The sequence below is a fragment of the Phalacrocorax carbo genome, chromosome 3 (genome assembly GCF_963921805.1).
Source record: "Phalacrocorax carbo chromosome 3, bPhaCar2.1, whole genome shotgun sequence".
Lineage (NCBI taxonomy): Eukaryota > Metazoa > Chordata > Aves > Suliformes > Phalacrocoracidae > Phalacrocorax > Phalacrocorax carbo.
In genome coordinates this window covers 57705014-57728032 of record NC_087515.1, presented here as the reverse complement: position 1 = coordinate 57728032, position 23019 = coordinate 57705014, and the positions used below count along the sequence as shown (strand labels likewise).

General features: G+C 38.1%; 1 protein-coding gene across 3 annotated transcripts in view; it reads right to left on the bottom strand.

The window, feature by feature from the left end:
- Positions 1 to 1019: 1019 nt before the first annotated feature.
- Positions 1020 to 23019, bottom strand: part of PCMT1 (protein-L-isoaspartate (D-aspartate) O-methyltransferase) — a 33107-nt gene continuing 11107 nt past the window's right edge. For 2 of the 3 annotated variants that reach the window (XM_064447024.1, XM_064447026.1), the window contains exons 2-8: positions 22553 to 22657; positions 21319 to 21350; positions 19477 to 19581; positions 15908 to 16028; positions 11281 to 11366; positions 9572 to 9741; positions 1020 to 3278 (exon numbers count right to left, since the gene is read on the bottom strand). In XM_064447024.1, coding sequence (XP_064303094.1) covers positions 3266 to 3278; positions 9572 to 9741; positions 11281 to 11366; positions 15908 to 16028; positions 19477 to 19581; positions 21319 to 21350; positions 22553 to 22657 — 632 coding nt within the window. In that variant the 3' untranslated portion in view covers positions 1020 to 3265. Of the gene's footprint in view, positions 3279 to 9524; positions 9742 to 11280; positions 11367 to 15907; positions 16029 to 19476; positions 19582 to 21318; positions 21351 to 22552; positions 22658 to 23019 lie in introns of all 3 variants that reach the window. The other variant, XM_064447025.1, reaches the window with a different exon arrangement.

Genomic DNA, 23019 nt, shown 5'->3' with positions numbered 1-23019 from the left:
AGCACTCCTGGGCTAACAATGGGTTAACACCCTTCCTTCTGGCAGGAACAACAGTGTTAGTTCAGAGTCTTTCTCTGGGCATTCTAGTTTACCTCTTTGTGCTGATGGTTAATTCCAGTCTCTCCACACTCGAAAACACTGGAGCTTGTCACCCTGTCACAAAGACACTGCACACGCAGAGAGAACCGCTGCCAGCTGGACGCTCCAGCACCTACCCATAGAGGCCCCCTGCTCCAGGCGTTATTGCCCATTTCAGACTCGCTGACTACAAAGCATTTCAGGAATCATCCAGGTGGCCTCGACCAGCAGTGCTGGTGCACACTCTGTGTGCCAATTCCCCTAAAAAAAAAAAAGTCTCTCTGCCCTCAAATTGGAATGGAAATAGTGAATAAACAGGTAATTCCTGCTATGTGAACAGAAAGCACCCACACGGCCCACTGAACTGCTCCTCTCTGCAGAGCATCCACAGCTGTTTGTGGGTTTTCAAGATACAGGTACAGGCTCTTGGCTCCTCTGCTCAGACGCTGGAGGTCCTCTACCATCTGATCCCTGGAAACAACCGGACCAGTGACTGTCACTGGTTCAGCCAACCTGTTCTCCCCGGTTGTTCTGGCTTAGAGGTGATCGTAACAATCCAGTGAAACGTCACTGCACCTCTTATACAAAGACAAACTTTAATCCTTGCCAGGAGCAGGTCATACACTCCTAGCTAGCTGGATTCGAGCACAGACAGCAGAATTCATACACTGCGCGCAGCCTGTCCCCCAGAACACACCGATGTGAACTAAAGGAAGTTCCAAACAGCCAAGTAAAACTCCACTTACATTCAGTACAGCGGTAGCAGGCTCGGTAACCGCTGCAGTATGCTGCAACATGTCAGTTAACTGAAAACACACATAGCTCTGGTCACTTAGTACCGGCACTTTTATACGTGCCTGCTTGCTTTTTGGGCATGTGAAGTCCTGTGAAGATTAGAAAAAAAAAAAACCCACAAACACAAAATGAAACAGACACCTAGATACAGCTTCCTCTCAATTTGTTTTATTTGGCAAAGTAGCAATCCAGACAGTTCACACAGCATTTATTCAAGCTCTTCAAATCTTCTGCATTTCACCTTGTCCTCTCCTCCAAGAAGTTTACTTCAGAACCATTGCTCCATCACGGAGGGGTTTTCACTTTCCGATTCCTACGTGCTACCTCTGGGCACTCCCTTCTGTCTGAGTACCTTGGCTACCACCAACCCCTGCAGTGGGATGGGCGCACTAATCCCAACAGCCTTGGTCCCTGAAGTCGTACACCTCCTGAAGTGGTTCTCCCAAAAAAGTTGTCGCCGGGTCTCAGCCTTATCGCCTCTTCCAAGTTAGGCTAGCTTATTACACTGCGTCCAGAGACAAGAATTTGGAGACAGTTGAGCTCATATCTTTTGTTTAACTGATTAAATTAAGTAAGAAGATGTAAATAAAGCTGAACTCAAATTGAATGATACAGTGACCAAAAGGTTGAACATTAGCATGCATCATTTAAGATACTTCACTTCAACACCAAGAGCTAGATTCACAGTTGATTGTGGGTTAGTACAAATTTGTCAGACGCAAGTGGGTTTTTCTGAATTGTATTTTCTAGAATACACACTATATTAATTCCTTTATAAGATTAATCTTTGTGTATGTGCTCCCAGGCTGTGGTCAGAGCAGGAGGTGGTACATTAACTTCCAAACATCTAAATTAAGTGATACACATCTTTTACACAGGAATAGAATGGGGCTGACCTTCCAAAGGAAGGTTATTTAAAGTGTTCCTCCTCCATATTCAGAGGTCTTTGAATTCTAACCTTTATGCTTTCAGGGATTGATCTTATCAAAACTATTGTTGCCCCACCACAAAAAGTCAAATGTATTTTTTTTTGGCAGTGATCGCTATGGGTTGTTTTATACAGGTTATTTTATTCTATATTCCTTTTTACCATAAAAAAAGAAACCGATAACATGCCGTTTTCTTCAATTCCTGATTGCTCAAATCTGAGCAAGATGACTCAAGACGCACCTCCCCCCTTGCCCAAAGCAGCTCACCTTACTGCACTGCTTTGCAATTTGCTGTTGACATTTCACAGTACCAGATAAGAAAACCTCTCGGCAGAAAAAAAAAGGTTCATAGAGCCTTCCATAGAAGAGCCTACTCTTCTATGTGAAAATTCAACTATTTTATCTCTATTTGTACTTTGGAATCCAGGATTCATTATTCCTTCTGTATGTATCATCTTTTCCTTCTAGAGCAATTAACAATTCACTTCCTAAAATGCCAGAACTTTTCCTGGGTGCCCAGTTAGAAAAATGAGAACGCTGATACAGCAAACAGCTTTGCCAAAAACAACATTCTTTCAGAACCAAACTGGATTTTTTTTTTTAACAGAGAATCTAGCAATCCATATCTCAGTAGGCTACTACATACCGATCCTCATCTTCCACACAAGCACACAACCCCCCTTTTGCTTTTAACTTTATTTGGCAAAGCAGCATCGCATAAACTGTTCAGTGACTGGGACGCAGCTTACATCATATTTATGGCATTAAATCCATGTGCATCACATCAGTAGTGAGCTATAAACCAAAAGAGAATTTCAAGACTCAATTTTAGAAGGAAAGGGAAAACCATGTCTGCTATATCCAACTTGAACAGCAATGTTTGGTAAGAGCGGCCACCCACCTCTGACGTCTTGAAGTTTAATATATACAAATGCCTGGTTTTAAGGTAATAAAGCAGCTGATTGTATCTACTACATGCTAGTCTATGACACCACGTCAAAAGCTTAAAAAGGAAGTTCATCTCCTTTTAGTAGCATCTAGCAGACATCGGAACACAGAAAACCTGGTATTACCTACGTAGTGTCGTAAGGTGCACAGAAGCAGTTTTACCAAGGGACACAGGAGCCGAGAGAAGTGAGTGTTCAAGTACCCCCATCAAAATTAGAGTTCACAAGCTATAGGTCTTTATCTGCCGTTTTGCAGAAATTCACTCTGAACAGATGAAAGTAAAATAAAGGCATGTTAAATAAAACAGTGCCCACATAAAACTTTCCACCATTCCTTTATCAGATTTGCCTTGAGCATCTAAAAAAATAAAACAAACACCACGCTTTTCCATGCTGATAACAACAGTATAACGAAGTCCAAAACAAGCTGCAATGCTGTTGGTTTTCAAAAAGCTTTTAGAACTGGAGATGAGCAGTCCACTGTAACACTATGTTTGGGTCAAGATGATGTAGCTTTTACAATTCATCCCTGTAGAAAGAAAACACATGCAGTTATGTTTCTCCTCCCCTCGGAAGTCAGATTTGAAAAGTTTTGATACTGAATCAGATTACATCTAAATGCTCAAGCACATCAGCAAAACCTCAGAAGTCTCTTAAAGCAGTTAAGAAAAAACAAAAACAAAAAACCAACACCAAAGGAAAGGCAACAGCAATCCCATATCACCTCACACTATTATGTGATGCATTGTGAAATATGGGTCCCTCCCTTTTACAGATCATTTGCTTTAACGAACATCCCCCACACCACACAGCTGGTTACGCAGCTACCTGTCATCCAAACCCTGTTGGCTACACACTGGCAAGAAACTGAGCCAACTTACTACACAGAGTAGTGGCAAAAAAACATTCTCTGTAGCTGCCAAAAAGGCAAGTTTAGCTTCAGCTGGAGTCTCTCAAGAAAGCTAGGCACACAATCTCACATCAACATCACTCAGTTTGTACCAGCTGTTTTATTTATTTCACAGAGAAGCTCGATTAGCTCCTGAGGGAACTCTGCTATAGCCGGACTAGGTCATGGAAGGGGTGGGGGCGAGGTGGGGCGCGTGTGCATGTTAAAAGGAGGTTCAGGTAGGACAAAGATGCATCCAGAAGTGTCTCTAAATCACTGCGAGGAATCTAGAAAATGCAGGCTTTTGTTCCTGCAGGACATTTAAAACACCTAGAAACAGGAAACCCATAGAACCCATATTCCAACAGCGACATTATCATTTATTAGTGATTTGTTTAAATACTTCTAAAGCGTTAACTTTAATGCAAAATGTCCATCAAATCTGAAAGCTGTGCACTGTGCCATTACGAATGTTGGAAAATTCAGACAGAAGTGTCTGCTTCTTCCACACCACACACACACACCCCCACACACACCCCCACACACACCCGCCACCAAGGCGCAAACGATCCATAAACTCACAATGAGTTTGCTGCAATTCTTCTTTTAGTAGGTGCATCACCCTCATTCGCCAAAGCAAACAGTGTCTGAATTAAGAAAAACTTCACTAACGTGATTGCTGGCTCAATACACAGTAGCACTGCCAGCTATCATGCAAACTAACCCGCAAAACCATAGTGCTACATGCACACAAGCAAAAGCTTCAAAGTCGCAAACGCGTTACCCTTCAGGAATCACATAACATGGAATGACAGCATGCAAAACGTTTTAAAAGCAAGTGAAAAGGCTGTTGCAACTAGTGCTTGCATGGCTAGCTTTGTACCCAGTGCAGCCGGTGTGCAAACCTGGTGATTTGTTAGTGATAAATATTCGCATTCTTTGCACTTTGCACTGCCTTCTAAAGGTGAGTTACTAATCCTACAGCTTCAGTGTTGCAGTAATTACAGAAAGCAGAAAAAAGCAGGAGGGAGAACACCACACCTTGGCAGGGGTGAAGAAAAATCTCTTTATAGCCAAAGGTTTGGAAGTTCTCCGTATTTGCCTGTTTCACAGAACAGGTATTTGCTTACTTTAAACAGACAAAAATAAATGAACATCTGATACTCGGTTTGAAATGCAGTGTGGTGAATTTAAGACAAGTACTTCATTCATCCTTAATGCTTCCAGGAGCTGCATCATTAGTTAATATTTACAACTTCAGAAAGCATATGTAAGTAATGACTCCTGCTATTGCTGGTTTAGTCTCATATGCCTAATTGCTAACGTGATTTTCATCCTGATTCCTACCATATACTCTCATAGATTTGCAAAAGCCTGGCCTTTTACTGTGACAAATAATTCTTAATCCTTTAAACCCAAGCTAGCTCCCTAAGAAATTGTAAGCCTAAGAAAAATTCCATATTTACTCTGAAACTATTAAACATGATAATTTTACCCAGCCACAGCCGTCGGCAAGGTTTTTGTGCAATGCTGCTAACACACTTAATGTATTGACATGTAGGGTGTTTTCTTTTACAAAATGATATTTGTACTTAGAATTCAAATAAGTGATCTTAACACGTCAATGCTTTAATTGTTGGTATTTTGCATTGCTTTCAACTATTCCTGACCAAATAATAATGTTCCCATAAGTATACCCTAGATGTCACTTCCAAAACAAAGATTTTAATATTAGAACATTTAGTGTATTAAAGGGATCAGCTTCCCTCAAGAGATTTTTTCACTCTTCACTACTCATTAATGTAACAACAGCATGCTAGCCCAAAACAATCCATGAGGTGTTAAAATTATGCAGCATTTATTTTCTACTGTTATGAGAAGCTGAACGTATATGTAATCCAATAATGCACATATATTACAAAGTTACAGGAAAAACACTTCTCCGCTTTCCACCTAATGCGAACAGCTTGCAGGCTTAAATACACATCGCAAAACAGCATCAGTCAATCTGAACTTCAGCTGTATGGATCAGAAGCTACCAAGCTATGAAATCCACCAGGTTTCAACTACTCGTGAAAATCACGGTAATTGCCTGTCATCCCAGCAGCAGAGGATCAGTCCTGCTACAAAGCTTAAAAGGAGATTCAAAGGACAACTGGTATTTCCTTGTTAAAAACATCCTGTTGTCCTCTAGAGCCATAGGAAAGATCTACTAATTAATGTGTATTTTTCTTCTTTTTTCTGGCCAGGACTATTTGCTGTGATTCTTACAGCACTCCATAATTTCCCTCCACCTTCATATATGCACTCCTTCCAATCTGCTTACTGGCTCCTGCCCAGTAAGCAATATACATATTTAGGTTTTAAGTCATCACAATAGCCCTTCTCAGGCCCTTAGAATTCTAACAAGGGAATCACTCCTCTAGTATTGTCAATTGAGGCATCAAAGCAACTTTATATGCTCAAGTTAAAGCAAATTTCAGAAGTCATTAGCTCCAAATTACTATTCTAAAAATAAATTTAAGTTTGAAAAATTTTGGCTTATTATTTTGGCATTTTTTGCTCAGAAAGGGTATACAGTCATGATAATGCTGTATTTTATCAGCAAATATTAATTTAGCATGACATAATTTCTACTAATGCAGTATTTTAAGTTAATAACAGTAATTTGTTAACTTTTTACAACAGCTACCTGTTTGGAAATAAAATCCATGAGACTCATTGCTACGCATTCCTTACATAGTTATTCCCTTTGTCTCTCCATATAAGAAGTAAGTCAACTCTCACAGAGGAGTAAAACCAGAGAGATCCTAATTTAGACAAGAATTGCCATAAGGTAGCCAATAAGCTGTGTTCTCAAACTGTGCGGCACAAAAGGTCTCTCTCCTCCCTACTTATGAGTAAGAAAAAACCCAGTTAATAATTGGGAAGTTTTATGTGCAAGGATAAACATCCTTACAGCATAATCACAGAAGTGGGCACCTACTGCTGGATCTCTGGTACACTAATGCATTTATTTAATTTTGTACCATCGATGGGGTTCCTGAGTATATTCTACTTCCAAATGTCTCATGGAGTCACATTTGAGAAGATTCCCACTGATGTTTGGAGCTTAAGAATACTACTGCAGCTGGACCCAAACTAGAACATTATGGACTAAATTTAAAGAAATCCAACAATATTCACAAAATAGGATCCTTTATTTAGCACCTCAACACCAATTTATTGAAATCCAAAGAGTCTCTTCCTTCCGGCTAGGTCAGATTCTTTTGCTAGAAGTTCCAGTTTTACATAACGAAGAACGACACAAAGCATCTGAAGGTAGGTTTGACCTCAACCACCACCAAGAGATGAAGTCACTGATGTGCTGCTTTGTAAAGAGCACCTTGCAGCACTAGTAAGGAACTGTACTAACTTCTCCAGCTAAGCAAAAACACAAGTGGTTTCTTCCTTGCCAACTGGAAGGTCTACTAGCCTAGGAAAATACTGCTGGTCAATCATTCGTATTTTGTGAAGGGACACCAGTTCTTAATGTGATGAAAAAGTTACCTCCACTAGTAATGAAATTGCATAACATAAACTAAGAATGACAAGCTGAACAAGACAGGATTCTTGAGCTACTCTAAAAAAAGATGATTGCTCCATGAATTTTAGATACAATAACTGAAGTCTCTCATACACTACAGCCCTTTATTACAGAAAGACAAAGATGCTCTTTCACAGGAGTATCTTATTGATCTCTGCTCACAATTCTTCAACAATGTAGGAAAGATAAAATGAAATCTAGGAAGTGCAGGAAAAAATACCTCTTTCATCTCTGATGCTAGCATAGATAAAAAGTGCTGATTTATAATCAGGAGTTCCCTTAGCAGCAGCTAGCTGACCGTGCACTTTGGACTCACCAATAAGGAAAAACAACAAGCTGACAGATGGGACCTCCTGTAAGGTCAGCAGTGCACTAGCAGTTTTCCTTAAGAAGGGAATGGGAATTTCCTTCAGATCACAAAAAGGACAATTAAAGAAAAAAAAAACCACATTACAATAAGTGGACTTCTGAGATTTACTTTAAGAGATTTCCAAGTCTGAACCAAATTTAGATGTACATTGCAAGAAAAAAGCCTCTACGCCACTGTAGCCGTCAAGATAGCCCTTTAGCCCTTCAGGCTAAGCACTTCCTTCGTCTGATAACCGATGTATATTCTTAACACTTAAATTTAAAAAAATAAATAAATAAAATCAAGGAGTATTTCAGAAGAGAACCTCACCATACTCATGACTGAAGAAGGCCCAAAGACAATCTATTACTTCTTCCTGAGCTAGGAGAGAAACTGGAGTACAAAACTGCACAAGAGAGATGCAAAGACCTTGAAATTCTAGTCCTTAATACACTACACCACCTTCACCAGCAGCAAAGGATAACCATGTCATTCCAGAAACCCTTTAATAAACACTACTTATAAGAACACACAATGCTGCTATGAAAAAAACACAACTGCTACTCTAATCAGATCAGGTGGAAATGCAGAAAAATCTGTAGCACTTCCCTGGATAAAGGAAGGCTTAAGAAGAATATTTCCCTTTTCTGAAATAAGCAGAGCATGGACTCCAAACTTTATGAATAAAGCCCACCACATTTGCCAGAGGAGAAACGGACCACAAAGCAAGACTTCTGGAACCTTACAACAGGCAGGAAACCCCCCGAGTACCACTCTGAGGGAATACTGGCAATATTTGAGGACAAAGTATTACTTTGCATAACAAATAAAACATATCTGAATAGCGAGCATGCTTCACAATCTTTGAACTAAGCAGTAACTCATTAAAGTTGTTCTAAGAGTAATTTCTACACAGTGGCTAGACAGTAATCCAAGAAGCACTGAAATGAGGTTTTAGTAAGCAGCAGTAATGCAAACTGCTTTATTTGTACTTTTTATGGCATTATGATAGCTTAAACTAAGTATTCACTTATCCAATCACTAGCTATACTTCAGAATATCAAGAGGAAAAACCCAAAAACCTAAATTTAGGAGTTATAAAGCTCAAAAGTTGTTTTCAGAACTCAACACATCTATGCACTTCATTAACGCAGCTAATACATTCACAAGCATTTTCTGCCGGGAAGCAAAACAGGAGTGCTGCTTTGTTCATTTGCATACTAATGCCTAGTACAGTTTAAGCTGACAGCTGTGTTATGTCTATGTTACTGCCTGTTCAATTCAGCAAACTGGAAGGTTTACTACCTCTAGAAAGGCCTTTATAGAGTGCTGTGTTGGCAAACACAAGTATGTCCCCATCAGAGGCAGATGACAAATTTTTAATAACATGTCTGAGAAAGTTTTCAGAACGCTACTCAACTACATTCATACTTCAGGGAAGAAGGGATTACCTCCTCCACCTTCTGCTACTTGGAGGCTGAGGGAAAGCACTCACAAGATTATCTGTATTTCCCACAAAGGATTTTACAAAGATTTTTCTTAATTTGTGACATTTCAGAAAAAATAAAAACACCCAACTACCACTAACTTACAGGTCAAAACAATATTTATTCTTAAGTAGTATTTTACACTTTACCCTAATTGATGGGCAAGCTGGTTGTAAAGATGTTCATTAGGAGGGAAGTTTAAATTTAGAAAATACTGTGTTCAAAACAATAAATAAGAAACTTCGACACACCAAAGACTAAAGAAAACATGTCCAGAAGAGACAAAGTGCAACCCATGCAATATTTTTCTTCTGCTTTTAAATTAACTCAAACTCAGCATAACCTCCTTTTGGTGATGTAGTAATGCAGTTGAGTCACTTTTCACGGTATGGAGGAGCAGAAAGCAATGACAGCAGCAAAGGCAGGCCTTGCAGTCTATCTGCTTAAAATTCACACCCTTTCACCTTGCACGTGTGTGGAAGAAGTAAGTGGAACAGAAAATCACTTCCACCTGGACCACTGCTTCTCTTTATCTGTTAAAGGCACATATATCACTCCCATCAGAGGCTTCATTTTGACACTGCCATCTTCTAGTTTGTCATACTGTTCGAGCATCTGGTTTCCCCCTGCAGGACCAACTGGTAATATCAATCTTCCGCCAGGTTTTAACTGATCTATAAGCTAGAACACAACACAGAAATTAGAATGTAACCAGCCACCTGGATCCAAAGTTTGTTACATTAGATTAACAGCTTTGCCACAATTTATCTATCTACTATTATGCAGCAGATAACTACTTCAATTAGGAAAATAAAAAAAATGCACTGAAAATGAGAGCATCACAACAACCGGTATTACAGAAACATTCACAACAATTATTCATAGAATCCCAAAAGAAGGTAAAATAGTAATTGGATTAACTGGGTTGGCTGCAGTTTTAGTTTCTACGTAAGGGGGGGGGAGGGGGGGAAATATGTAAATCACTGATTATTTTTACAGTAGATTCAGTCTTTTTAAGCTGCTAGTTTTAACTGTTTGATACTTATTGTGCATCAATACAGGCCCGCTGTCTAACATTTTTGGGGTAACTGGTCTCTCCTTAAGCCCTCAGAATAAGATCTGAAATTTGTGACTTTTTTCTTTCTATTTATCTTCCTGGAATAATCTTAAATTGTCTACAATACACTCACTACTCAACAGCTCCTCTTTCATTCTGTGAACAGAACAGCATTTCATGAAAGTAGGATAAAATATATGAATATGAGAAGTGACAAGTAACAAAGTACATGACAGAAATGCTTGGGTGTTTTTTTTTTCGCTTTCATAATTAAAGGAGGCGGCTAATCACAGTAGTCTCAAGGAAAATTCAGTAATTCCCAGATGCCATGAAAAAAAAAATCTTAATCCCTGTTACTAACAAAAGGTTATAATTAAGAACAGTTTGATTCACTAATAAGCTTTAAACTACCTTTTAAATTGTCACCTGTCAACACTTTGCTGGGAACACTCCCCCCCACATCCACCCCAAAATAAAGCAAGCAAAAACCAGCCAGTGTCTAGAAATGTCTAACCTGTCTATAGCACCTCAAACCTCCAGTCCTTCACTGTACCTCATTAAAATTCAGGTTTAAAAGAAACTTAACTGGTATCTAGCATATAAAAATCATGCTATATATTCCCATTCACCTGATGAAAGGAAGAGAAAAAAATCTTATCTGCAAGAATGGACTTCATGTGTGCATACCCTAAAGACCCTCGTTACTCTTCAGCTTCTCTAATAAGAACTGCCCTGTATCCACTCTGAAAGCTACGAACACACGGCATTGTCTGTATTTCCAGCTAGGCACATTATTTTTCCAACAGGCTTAGTGCCTTGAAACCTGGGAAACAAATACTTAAATTTTCTAATCATTGTTTGATAAAACCAAATTAATTTATTAAATAAAATGCTCTGGTTCTTGGTTGTAATAGAGGGTTGTGCACAAGTAATTTAAAAATATGTTTGTTTAGAGAAGAGTTATGAGAACATAAAGCTTTTGCAAACCAACAGGGAGCCCAATTGTAACAGAAACAAAACCCCACACCATACAGTAATATCACCCTGCCCACTGATACTCGCAGTAGTGCAAGTCTGCCAAGAATTTTACATATATATGTATGTAAAGTGTTCTTTACAGCTAAGAGATTACTGAATCACACATATAAAACATAAAGGCTTACTGCTTGGGGTACAACTGGTGCTGCAGCTCCTACATGAATCGCATCATAGGGAGCTTCTTCTGCATATCCCATTCTTCCATCTCCCACTGCAAGAAAACACTTTTTTAATGTTTTCAAAAGGAGTTGAGAAAACAGCTGATCTGCCATATCTATGGGTAGATAAAGGCTGTGCTCAGCTTTCAACTAAAATTCTGCTACAAGGTAATAACATGAAGCCAGTTTTAAAATATTAACACAATTGTAAAATAGATGGAACAAAACACCCTCCTATGTACATATACACACTTAAAGAAGATATGAAATATTACTGAAGCACCTGAAACTAGAAAGCATGGATTTATAATGAAAGTTTTTGGAGACACGTGGTCCACCCAGAAAAGATACTTAAGTATTTATGTGCCCTACCATTCCAATACAGGTGACTTTTCCCCTCATTTCCTTTGCCTTGCCTTCATGTACACCATTCCTAAATATAATACAAACCATAAGCCTAAAGCATTAAGTCTCAGAAGCACATATCAGAAGTCTCTGAAGGTGAGGAAAAGACAAAGCAAGTATTCCCATGGACTATACACCTGTAATTGCACTACCAGTTGGAATTAAAGTCCATACCTACATTCATACATCAATGCAGTACCACACTAACCCCCACGCATCCCCCTTTGCCAGCCGATGGGTCTCACTATCCTTCCTGCAGACAGCTGCTGGACTAACACAGCACAAGTCAGACTTGTGGCTAAAGCTCCAGGTGGCAACTTGGAAGATGTTAGGAGTAATTAAGTTATTCAGAGGGCTACCAATGCAGCTTCACTTTTGGTGCAGAACTCATGGAGAAGCACCCTATCACAGATGTCTCATGCCATCCCAGTTACACAGGATGAAAGAGGAACAGAGTGGGTTTTTAATGCCACTGAAATGTAGCAAATATACTAGGCCCCGAGTTAAGTTTTCAAAGAAGATGAAGTGAAAGTGGTATCCATGGAATTTACAGGAAACCAATAGGAAATTCAGAGCAAGTTAGGCAAGCTCTCTCTGGAGTTATTTAGGAACAAAAGAAGTAAATGAGGCCAAACCATCCATAAAATTACACTCAGTGAGTGTAGAAGTCCCAGTAATCAGTCGAGAAGAAAAAGCAAGGAGGCTAATGAACATAGTCCTCTGCTCAGCACAAGTAGTTATTTGGGGTTTCCTGTCTTCAGACTGAACCTCGACTTCTGTGCAATCACTATTATCACAGGTCAATTAAAAGGCTGAATGAGTCAAAAGAAGTTCTAAGCCCCTGCTAGAGGCTGGAAATTTGTCAACTTTCTACCTTCCAACAACTCACAAGGCAGGAAAAACGCATCATGGCCAGGGCAGATTTCATTAAGACATCAGTGATAGGGAGGACTGCCTGGACAGTAACAGCACCCTTAGGTATCCAAGGGTGTACAGGAAGATCTGGACAGCTCCTTGAAACAATTAAAATTGGAGAATTTGTCATCTTTCATATTAGGTCCTGAAACAAGACCCTGCAAGGACCTTCTACACCCAAAGCTTAAGGACTATAAAGACAAGTAGCTGAGAATCCCCTTAAAGCTCAGTGACTTATATTCTCATATAATCAATTCTGACCAGCACAAGCTCCAACCAAGGGCCACAGGCAGAAGCTGCCAAGCAAGAACTACCAATGCTTCAAGAGGCCTCATGCCTATCGATCCCTAATTCCACTGAGTCAGCTTCTATTACTGTTGGCAGTAATAAAGATGAAAGTTCCAGTATTTCCAGGGTTTAATCTCTATGACTCTGCCAAAGTGGGTTCTACTGACAACCACTTCAATGCAATCAAGTATATCACTTATATTTGCTTAGTAGCATGGTACACCTCGTCTAAAGAGGAAGTAGTGACGTGTTACTGTATCAAGCCCCTGTTCCATCAGAGTATCATACTGGTACTGCTCTGAATGTTAGTTACACAGGGAGACAACCCGTCATTCCCCAAGATGCAGCAGTAAGCATTAGAAGTAGTAATCTCCAGTACTGCTGGCAAAAGAAGAGATCACTAAGTTGGAGAAACAGCTGTGAAAGAAACTGATAGGTTGACTTCTGAAGAACGTGTGTATTCTGAGACTTAAATGCACCTTGTGTGCTGTCCAGAGAAGTCTGCATGTGACTTCTGCACATCTTATCACTTCAGTGACAGTGGTAAAGAGGACCCAAAATATCTATTTGCTCTTAGAATCAATACTCTAAACCAAACTACCACCTTCAGAATCAGCATGCACACAAAAAATGCCCCTATGCTCCTTTATATGCATCAAGGAACAGCACTGACCTCTTCTCTTTTAACATCCTCAAAACTTCTCCTGGCTACAGCAGTCAGGTATATATCCACCCACAATTGGTACACGCTTTTAGATATCCAGAGGACTTGCAACAGCAGCCCAGATGTTGAGCTTGTGCTTACATCCTGAACATCACCCATCCTACCAAGAACTCCAGTTACATACAGCCTGTTAATGAAGTAATCACAGTGGTGGGTGGTGATGAGGGCGGAAGTAATATCAGGACCTTCTGACATAAAAGGGCTTTGTAGCTTGTTTTTGAACCTAGACCTGATCTGCTGCTGATGGTACTCAAGCTTTCGGTGCCTCTCTGCAGACCCATTTCACACATAGTTGTAGCATGAGCACAGAAACGGAAGAAAACTACTTCGCTGTGGTTAGAATACCCTCACCCCCGACAGCTACGTCTGCATCAGCAAATAGTGCAGTACAACAGAAGCAGATCTGTACAGCAAAACTGTTTTTGCTGAGAACCTGATGTCTGTGCAACATATGCATTTCAGAATGATCACTCTGGTCTAGTTCTAGTCTTATTGGCTTAACAGCCATTAACATATCAAACACATCTGGTTGTTTCTCAGAGCGCATAATCCAGCCTAGTTTCCTTCAAATGGAATCAAAGTTTGTGCTTTCCAGAAGTAGTATTCTCATGTGAGCCAAAGTATGGTAAGTGGAAGCAGTTGAGATTTACCTCAAAGGCACTCTCCTGATTTTACAAAAAAACCAACAACAAACAAACAAAACACCAAAAACAAACCACACACCAAAAAAACAACCACCCACAAAACACCCTCCACGAACTAATACAAACATACCCTAGGTATACCTATTCCCAAGTTCTCAGTGCAGTTCTATTACTGAGACACCCCAAAATAATGTTGATGCTTCTGAAACACAGCCCTGGCATATCTCAGGGGTGACAAAGCAATAGAGACTGTTTGAAGAATCCTTGACAAAACCCAGCAACTTTACCTAGACTTAATTCAGTTCCCATCACCAATCAGCCCTGGGTTTTCTGGGGGATTTTTGTGTGTTTGGGGTACTATTGTTTTAAAAGACAGCTCTGTCTGGATTCTAGCTCCACATCAAAGAACTCTCAGGAATCCAACACAGTTGAAACCTTCTTCTCCACCTAATTCACAGAAGTGCTACTCATCCATCTGTATTTTTTTAAAGGTACCCACAACAGAACTATTGAGAAGTTTCTTAGTCATCCTGCTAAGCAGTCAAACACAATATAGATTATGAGGTTTACTTAGTATTCTAGACTCCCAAGAGCAGAGTTTGTTTCAGGTATAAGCAGAAGCATAAGTCCAAATTGCTCTTGTACAGCAACAATGTAAATTACCCCCCATTCCCCCTCTCCAGTCTCAACAGTCTTAGTACAACTCCTTTTCCAAGAAAGTTTAAGGCATAAGTGTTCTCAGTGAGGGGCGCTGCATTTTAACACAAGTACTTGTGTTGATTGGCTTATTTAAAAAAAGATTTGAAGAAAAGATTTAGAGTCCCTCTAAAAATAAACCAACAAAAACAAAAACCCCAACAAGAATCAAAATGGTAGTTAAGAGCCAAATATCACATAATAATTTTTCCAAGCGCTCTTGTAAGAAGCCTCAAAATAATCCAGACCCTCAACTTCTTTAAGCTTTGAATAAAAAAAGCAGCTTCTTTTTAGTCAAGTAAGTATAATTTAAAACTATTCACTGTCTTTGTATAACTTTAGCATTCTTTCCTCTAGTAACTCTGATTGAATTAAAGTGATTTGGTATCAATTAATCACTTCCCTAACATACAAATACTGTTAATTTTAAAAACAAGTGAAATAAACTTCATTGATACATACTACCAATCTAGTACTTTTTCCACTTGAGTCTTTGCGTACAGCTTTCTCAATTACTCTATCAGAAATATGAAGGCTTTGTTAAAACGCTCAAATTTAGATGACAGTACATTTATTCAGGAAAAGTTGTGCATTCAAACCCAATTTTAAATAGCAAATTTAACATGACAGACCTTCAGCATGTAAAGTTTTTTCACTGAAAAACACTCCCCTGTTAAGCTTCTCTAATAGAACAATTACATATTATTTAAGATTACCAGAAGTCATATTCTCAGAACTGTATGAAAGATGATTTTTCAAAGGCCTAATAACGACTTGGATTTTTAAATTTTCATTTGGCTCTTCTTTCTTTCGTTTAACTGCTTAAATTAGAATTTTTAACCACATCCAATTCCAGTCAGTTTCAACCAGCTGCTAGAGAGAATATCAGTTTAATTAGTAAGTATATCAGTCTGATGCTCACCAATCAGTTTCACTCTTCCTGAAGACAGCAATGTGGGATCATCTTTTTTGACATTATTTATTGAGTCATCTACTAGTTCTTTGATATGATCAATTCCTACAACTTGTCCTTTGGGACCAACCTGGAATAAAAATATACAGTTGAATAATTTCTACTGATTCTGATTTCTTTATAGAATGAGTATTTCTATCTCCTGAGCCCATTTCTCTAAAATAAAAACAAAACTAGTAAAGTAGTAGTATATTTTCCCAGTGTTATTAAAACTATTGCTTAGAATGACACATCCTGACTGCTAGAAGCAACTGGTAATTAAAGTTTGTCAGTACAGTCATAAATGTTTGTTATAGTAATCTTTTTGATATGTGATTCAATTAAGTTATACAATTAGTGGAGATTTCTTCTCTGAATGTTTGGAAGTTAAATTTGATCATGAGTGTTTGCATTACCTGCAATAGAAAGTAACAACTTCAAGGACAAAGACTAGAACTAATCTCTTCTCATGTTGAATAAACTTACTTAAAGATTAAGGGTTTTGTAGAGGAGACCTTACTTCAAAGAAAATAGTGTCATGCATTTTGTTCTAAGTTATCTCAAGAGCTCTATTCTTTCAGAAGCAAATGCAGCAATTAACAGTCAGGGACAAGCTACCTTCCACCTACCCTTGCATTCATGAATCTACTTTCAGATTTACAGCTCTCTTCCACAGGAAGAGTGGAACTTCTGAGAGCTCTTAACTCAAAAGATCACAAGAGATCTGTGTACTCTGAGGGGGAAAAAGGCCTACTAACAAAAATTTCTCCATTACAGGTATTTCTTCTGGAATTGTGTCTTTATTCCAGAGAAATTATTCCAATTTTGGAGAGAGGAGAAAAAGAATCCAACTCTTAAAACCTGACCATTTTTAACAGGATCCAGCTCAACAAACACAATGGCAGAGTGGGCCCTAGCAGCCCGTGTTGTCATACAACTTAGTCTTTCAACAGATTTGAATGCATTGGTTATGTTTCTGTTTCTTCCATTGCCAAGACATGGAAAATTAATAACTGGTTATAGATATAATAGGGATTTTTTTCTGCTTTATTATTGACAAGTCCATAATAAATCTGACATCTGGATGGATGGTTATTGTGGGCAAAAAATCCATAATAATCCAAGTTAAAAACATCCAAAGAGCAGTGTTATCGTTTCAAGTAGAAGACCACCAGCCTAGCCTTTGAAAGAGAGAAAGGCACATGGCAAGTTTTCACTATGACAACCACAGGTGACTACTTGGAGGAATGCCTAGCAGTTGGTTGTACCAGAAGCTGGCAAAACATCCAGTGTAGTCCAAAGGGTAACATCACAAAATTAAAATTTAGCAAAATGCTCATAGCATGTAATAGCCTGATAAAAAAGCAAGAGAACCTCCTGCTGCATGTCAGTCCATTACACTACTTTTAAGTCCTCATCAATTACCTCTGTCTATTACCCTGGAACTTTGAAGTGCATGCTATCAAGACAACAGTAAAATGGCACAATTTTTGGGATCTCCATAGTCTCTTTGGAATAAAAATATATGCCACTTCTTAGAAATCCAGTACTTACAGGATGAAAACTACAATTAATTTAATTTGCCAGCAACGTTTAAAAGTGAATAAACATTGAAGTTTGTATGCCATGTAGATAACTATCACAGCAGTTGAACATGAAAACCCAAACAAAAATCTTAAAGATGCTTTACTAGTCTAAGTAAACATAAAGCTTTCCCAGAAGTACCACAAATTAGATCATCATCATAGGAGTAAAGCTGTCACGACGTCAATGTGCACTCAGGTACTCGTGCCACAAATGCGAGCTGTTCATTCTAGACCTCAAGCAGACTGAGAAGCAACATTCACATCACCCAGTAAGCACATCCCCAGTTGAATTTTGACAGCAAAACATTTTACCATCATTCACTATAATACACTTCTTTCAAGCTTTAATTACTGTTAAAAAGAACTTTACAGAGAAAGGAAGTCAGAGCAGTACATATTGTCTTATCTACATTTATTCAAGTGGGTGAAGCAAGATCTGTATTGCACAGTAATAACGCTATCAAACAGAACAAGACCATTTGTCTCATGTTTCACAAAACACGTCTAAGGTATTCTGCAGCACACCACCAAGGAGGATTCAGAAGAGGAACGTGACATTCATATGGCAAGAAAAAGATTGCATGATTAACTTCAGCAAAATTGGAAAGAGATTTCCTTGCTGTAGTAATTCTTACTTCTCTGCAGAGGTTTTCAGCTATTCTTACATAGCTGTTTTAAAAGAAAAAAGTGCACAACCACATCCTATTACGTCTTAAATAAAATGGCTATTCCTCTACGCATTCATAATTTTTCAGCAAGAAATACATGTAACTGACAAGAATTTTAACACTTATAGGATTGAAGCTCCCATGCATGCTACTAACACTTGATTATTGACTACAAAATTAGACCAAAATTAATAGGTAGAAAGTTGAATAAATTATGTTTAAGATTTCCTCTCAACTGCAGTTTTGTTATTTCAACTACATTTTTTTTTATTATGGCAGCTAGCACTTAAAAAACCTAAATACTTTTGCTAGTGCATTGCCCAGTCCTCAACATTCTTATCTAATTCTTAACACAGGAAACCAGAAGTGATTGCAGACTCTACAGATGAGTACCTGAAAACAGAAAACTAAGCAGCAAAAAAAACCCATATGAGAATTTATCATATGCATCACCATATTCCAACTTAACTTCTCAGAAAGACAAAAGAAAAATCTAGTTGGCAGTTTAATTAAGGTCTCTGCTAGTTATAAAACAATGATAAAGTCTTGGAATGGAGAAGGAAGAACTCATTATATTCTGCTACATAAATCAGTCTAACAGTACAGTAGTTACAGCCATCATAAAGCAAACTTTTTCAGCTTTTTTCCCCTGATGTAAGATAGGGTGGAAACACAGAGAATTCCTTACATACAGGTTGAATAACCCGAAGATTAAGTTACTTGGAAAAGACGTAAAAAGAATATAAATCAATATCTAACTTAGAAAAGATTAAACAAATACTTAATACTCATGCAGTATAGTAACAGGAGAATAAAGAAATTAAATTCAAAGACAGTTTATATACACAAAATACTTTCCTATAGAAATAGGATTCTTTTAGGTCTCACTAAGCTCTCATTAGATCAGGAAGAGATGAAAATCGGTCACAATGAAAACATTCATAGCCATACAAAATAATGTAAAAATTGAGCTGGACAAGACGAATATCTCCTTCCTTCAAGCTATAAAGTAACCACTAAAACGTAATCAAGAAAAAAAAACAAACTTCCCCTCCAGACAGTTTCTTCACTACCACATGATTTACTGGATCCTTTAACTCAACCATCCAGTATCAGCTAGGGTAAGAAATAGGTACTAATCACACCCCAGAGAGTAAATTATTTTCCGTATAACCTATATCAGTCCACTGTAGGAAGGATGCTTTTTTGCCCTCCCCCTTTAGTTCAGAGTTATGCTGCAGTTCAAGCAGCTCTGCTGGTCAAGTGATTAAACTAAGTATCTCACCATTCGCGAAAAGCATGCTGTAAGGATTCCACTTCCAGATCCTACATCAAGTGCTTTGGCTCCTTCATGTAACTGGTCAGACAGAAGTTCAAGAGCATATGCATGCTAAGAGAAGAATACAGAGACAGAAAATTTTAAAATATTTAAAGTGTCTGTTTTACCCAATATATGTTCATTTCCTCAGTGTTTTTGGGCAATGCACTGAGCATTCATGTAAGGAAGTCCACAATTATTTTATATTACAAAAAAAGGGGAGGAACTACAGGATATAGTCATTGCTATTTCACTGACTTCAACAAATTGTGTATATATACAGGGTTTTTTAGCAGATATAAACTCATCTGACCATTCAAGCTTCTTGCACACACTCATTTAGATACAGTTGTTGGGAGAGACACCATGAATCAATTTAATTCTCTTCAGGTCTGGTGATTCTTACTGTTCCACAGCATGTGGCCCATAAAAAGTTTAGCTTCCCATAAAGACTATAGCTTATCATTACGCTATGTACATTGGAATATGCTAGGTCAGAAGCTAGTTAGGAGGAAGGCAGTTTTGGCACATCAAGAAAAACGGCAATTAAAACCACCTCTTGTATTACCTGCACACTTGCTGAATCAAAGAGTAGCAAAAAGAGGTTGTCTTTAACAAAGGCAGACAGCCAGGCTCACATATGAAGTGTGGTAATCTACAGACACACTAAACAAGCAGTCTTACTTTCCTACATGGTAGACCACAACAAAAAGTAAGCTTGGGCCACACACTAAAACACCAATTTGTTCTGTATTGTTTCAGAGATAGCCATTACCACGCTCTTATGGCTTAATCCATCACACCCAAAACCAGAAATAATTAGAACATTTATTGTCAGAACATTTACTGTTAACATTTGCTTAGCAGATACACTTCCTTTTTGCTCTAACACTTCATATACTACTAGTGCTAAGCATAGAATAATTCAAGGATAATGACTTAGGTGAGTTAAAATTTTGAAAACATAACTAAAGCGTACTTTCTCACTTAGCCACAGTACTTCTTCCTCTGCCTTTCCTTGACTAAAATAGTTAATATTTTTATATGAAATTCCTGATTTTTTTTAAATATTAATAACTAGGTAAATTCTAACCCAGCTAGGTAGTTTTTAGTCAAGAGAAAAGACTTACTATGTTTTGACACTTTCCAGACATTGCAAGGACAAAATATATGCTTCTATTCATCCTTCATTTCAAATAAAGAAACATGGAAAAATTATGTCTGTGCTAGATTTATGTACTGAAATCCCCTGAACACTCAGCCATGAATGCCCTGGTCTCAAACTACTTGGCAAAACACCTGCATGTCAGTACAATTTTTTTTTCCTTGTCGGAAGAATTAAAGGCATTACAGCTATACCATACCATAGAAATCACTGCTATCCACTCCTGAATTCTTGTATTTTTATAAATTACAGAGAGTCATTTGGTTGGAAAAGATCTCTGGAAATCCTGTGGTCTAACCTTTCAATACTGGGGCAATTTAAACCAGGCTGCTCAGAGCCCCGTTCAGTCAGTCAAAGAACAAAATTTCCACAATCTGAGAAAGCTGTTCCAGTGCTTAACTACCCTCAACATGAAACTAATCAGAATTTCCCATGTTGCATTTTTTTATCCACTAGCCCTCATCCTGTCACTGTGTATCTCCAAGAAACTGGCTTCATCTTCTCTGTGCCCTCCTACTAGGCAGTTCCCAACAGCATCGCTGCCATCAACTGTTCATTAAATTTGCTAGGATAAATATTTTATTTCAGATGCATTTGGATGTTTATTTAGTCACCTATACTAATCACATAAGTTTAAAGCTTACCATATGTGGAGCACTGATTGTTGCTTGGAAACCTGTAAAACAAGAGAATTGAAGAACATGTTGACCGTTGTTTAGATGGCAACCTTACAATCTTTATTATTTTGACTGTAAAATGCAACATCTTAATCATTGCCCTCATTCAGGGCACTATATACACCCCCTCAACGGTTACATAGGTACTCTACTTCAGAAGTGAGTTAAGGTACATCATCTGAAAGCTATCCCATGTCAACTCTGGACAGGAAAAAAAAAAGTTTTATTCTTAATCTCCATTTTGTCACTATATTGCCTTAGCTTGGTCAAGTACATTGAATTCAGAAGAGTAACGTCTCCCAGAATAACATAATGCCTTTTTCACATGGTCTTTACATAAAAACCTGGATTTGTTAGTTTGAGTTTGATGTAGTGGGGACCATAGATAAGGTTATTGTCTCCAGAAGTTCTATTTTGCAAACAGCACACGCCTATGAGAAAAACATGGAGGAACACTCACCTATATTTGTTTCCGTGGAGATATAGAAGCTTTTGAGTATGTACCTTAAAAGATTTTTGTATTTTCCTATACAACTAATAAAATCCTAATACAATTCATAATTCTCACCACCTACTATTAAAGAAAAGATTCAGGGATTTTCCTACACAAATAATGAAATCCCATTACAATTTACAGTTCTCACCACCCATGGGGGGGGGGGGGGGGGGGAGGGGGGAATAAATAAATCAGTACGTTCACATAATTCATTCTCCTGCCTTGGAAAGATAAAACTGGATCTGGATGGGAAACAACTGTCCGATCAGTCAAGCTTCCCATTTAAAGCCTATTTTCATATTTTAAAAATCTCACACAACGGTTTAAGAAACTCCACATTTATCTCAACTGAATCATATCTGTAAAGAGAGAGACTGTTTCTGGCGTGAACTTGATACAAATGATTTTTAAGTATTTAAACATCAGCTGCCCCACCACAAATTTCTGCAGTTTAAAAAATAAACACATGTTTAGTCAATATTAATATGTGTAAATAACACCTATCTACTTGATGTATCCAAGTATGCCAATTGCATACCAGAACAAATTGAAACTTAGTTAAAAGGTATTCAATAAACTGATAAAGAACTAAACAAGCTTCCAAATTTAAAAAATTATGTTCACATTCTTAGCAAATATATGACAAAGGCAGTCACAGTTATGTAAATTATAACAATCTCAATCATTTTTACAATATGTTCTTACCTATAGACTGTGGAGAATCCATATAAGGGTTGTATTTTGCATAGTGGCAACGGTCTGTAGCCAGCATTACTTCAAATACCTTGTCTGATTTGATTATTCCATTTTCTATAAACAAACAAACAAAACTGAAGGTATTGTTTCTCTTCTGCAATGCAAGAGCATGTGAAATACATGAATATATTCTTAATATTGTGAGAAATCATACTATCTTACCCTCTTTAACACTCTAACCCTCATCATACTGGAATTTAACTTGTGGTCCCCTAGATCAAACAACACTTAAGCCACTGAACTTTGAACAAGACTCTCCCAGCAGTTACAGATACTTTTCTGAAACAGTAGAGACCATTTGCAAAGATCCATCCCCTAGAAAAACGCAACATAACGCACGCCTTTGATAGTCCTGAAAACATAGTCAGTAAGAAACTGCTATTACTTTACACACCAAACAAGATATACTTCATATT